General features: G+C 27.9%; 1 protein-coding gene across 1 annotated transcript; it reads right to left on the bottom strand.

Annotated features, from left to right (window-relative positions):
* Positions 1 to 1,270, bottom strand: EIN_420600 (hypothetical protein; the record flags this gene model as incomplete). Its single annotated transcript, XM_004256456.1, has 1 exon — positions 1 to 1,270. A coding segment is annotated over one exon (1,270 nt), but the record flags the coding sequence as incomplete, so codon positions are not given.
* Between the last annotated feature and the right edge of the window lie 1,294 nt (positions 1,271 to 2,564).

The raw sequence follows: 2,564 nt of genomic DNA, 5'->3' as shown, positions 1-2,564 counted from the left end.
AATTTGAAATGAGTAGATTCAATTCCGAAAAGAGCCAATCTGCAATTTCTTGAGCAGAAGAACCACCACATTTTATTTGTGTTACCAAAGGAAAGGTTTTGAATGTTCTTCCTTTACACATTCTTACTAATATCACATATTTTTCTTCATCATTTTTGCTCGAGCTATCACCCGATAAAGCCATACAGTCACAGTCTATGATTTCACATAGAAATGCGGATTTTGCCAACACATTAAAATCTGTTGCTACTCTGAATGAATTACGGCTACTGATGCCGAGATAATTGATTTTGTCTAACAGACTTGGATTGTAAACTTTAAGAAAGACAAATAAATCATCACTAACTGCATTAACTTGTGACTCGAATAACCTAGCTTCAATATTTATACAAGTGATCTCGAATGCTACAATTCTTTTTTGGAACAATTCAAATGCTTCTCTTTCATACTTTGTACAATATTTCGAATGCAAGTAATAATCAAACAACACATCTATACATTCCGAAAAACGCTTTCTATTAAATCGATTTACACCGGGCGGGAAAGTAAACAATTTAATAGCCGATATTAATTTATACCAAGGCCAAGTAGTTGCTGGTAATAAACTTGTTTTTCTAAATAGTCCATCATCAAACTCGGCAGCAGAAAGATTTTGTGCCTTTTTATGTGTTTGTTTTTTGATAGTTGGGATTGGAACATCTTCTGGTTCATCAGGAACAACCGTAAACGCCGATGTTATAACAGTGGTTTCAGTTTCTAAATCTTCGTCATTGTTGCAACTAAAACTATGGATATTATGGTCATTGATAACATTGTCAACACAGACTTCTTTTTGGTCAGAATTTCTTTGAACTTGATTTAAAACCGATAATTGTGTAAATTCATTTTTTGCTGATTCTATCATAGCAATGTTTGTTCTTTTTCCTCTTATACTCATATAATTAAAAAACTTTGTTACAATATCCTTTTTGGAAAAAAATGAAGTATAATCAGGTAACGTTTTTGGATTTGCTTTATAATCACTTGTTAAATCTGATTTGAAAAACATTGAATAATTTTTCATTGCTTCTTCTTTTTCTTTTTCATTTATTAATTTCAATTGACTGGTTTCATTTTTCAACTTTGCATGATTTGCAAGTGATGTTTTTTTCATCCACGTTCCATCAAATAAACACATAACATAAGATTTATCATTAAATTCAACATGAATATATCCTTTCAAAAAAAGATTTTGATCGTAAACGAAAGAAAATTTTGGAGGAACACTCATTTTGTATGTTTTTTAAAGTTTGCTCGTTAATATAAATATTCATGTTTTTTGTTAAAAAATACCTTTTTATTTGTTAATATTTTGGAATAACATCGAATTTGCTCAATGTTTTATCAAATATTATTTTTATTTGTAACAATTTTATAAAATATAGCAAATTATATATAAAATTTGTTAAAAAAATATTGTTAATTTATATGTTAATTTTGGAAAAAATTTGTTCATTATTTAATTTTAAACAAAATAATTGAATAATACAATTTAATTATATTTTCAAAATAACTATCTCAGAAAGTAAGCTTGAAGTTTTTTAATAACTACAACTGCGTTGCTATTTTTAGGAATAACTACTATTAACGTGGGTATAAAAATGAATAAAACCCCCCTGCCCATCTCCACGAATGAGCAAAGTTGGGAGGGATCAATGATCAAGGATTTAAACTAAAGTCCTATTTTTCCAAAAGTCCCTCCATTAAAAAGGTTTAATAACTTAAATAAATAAAATGAATATCTAAATATTTTGATTATGGGAATTTTGATTAATTATATTAATAATTATTATAAAATAAATTAAAAAATATTGTATATTAATACTCCTTATTAAATTATTACATCAATGAATAAATAAGTATAAATGACAATAATTTAAAATATAATTTTAATAATTAAGTAATTTAATATTATATATATAATTTAAGTGATTGGATGTGGACTAATATTGTTAGATACCAATTTAAAAAATATAGCATATTTAAAGCAGTTTGTATTTAGCAAAAGTTTAAATAAAATTACTTTTAATTTTAGTTTTAAACAATGAAATGATATTAATATAGTTAAAATACTATAAAATGTCCCGAATCTATATTTGACGAGCAGATTGGTTTGGGGATAAGAAGAAAACAATTAATTGAGTAAGCAAGTGAAAAACTTGAAATTGTTAAAAAGTAGCAAAAAATAAGAATAAAATATAACGAAATCGAAGAGAAGTCGAGAAATTTGGCGAATGATAAAGACCTCCTTTCGGTTGAAAAGAAAGAGACTCCAGAGGGAATGTGGCCAACTCTTTAGGGCTCTTAACTCGACGAGAAACAAGACAAATGCGTGGGCTTCGAAGACGATATGTCTGGAATGAAGACTGTGTTGGAAGGTATTGACTGGCTGCTAAGACATACAAACGTGCAAAGGACGTGTATATGAAAAATTTGACTGTGAAGAAAAACAATCTTAAAGTCATGTGTTTTTCTCTTCTATTTAGGAGACGCTTGTCATCAGGCATTTGCGGCAACACGTTAAA

The sequence above is a fragment of the Entamoeba invadens genome (genome assembly GCF_000330505.1).
Source record: "Entamoeba invadens IP1 unplaced genomic scaffold scaff_1105074726349, whole genome shotgun sequence".
Lineage (NCBI taxonomy): Eukaryota > Evosea > Mastigamoebida > Endamoebidae > Entamoeba > Entamoeba invadens.
The sequence above is the reverse complement of the archived record's forward strand: the minus strand, read 5'-3'. Positions and strand labels throughout refer to the sequence as shown.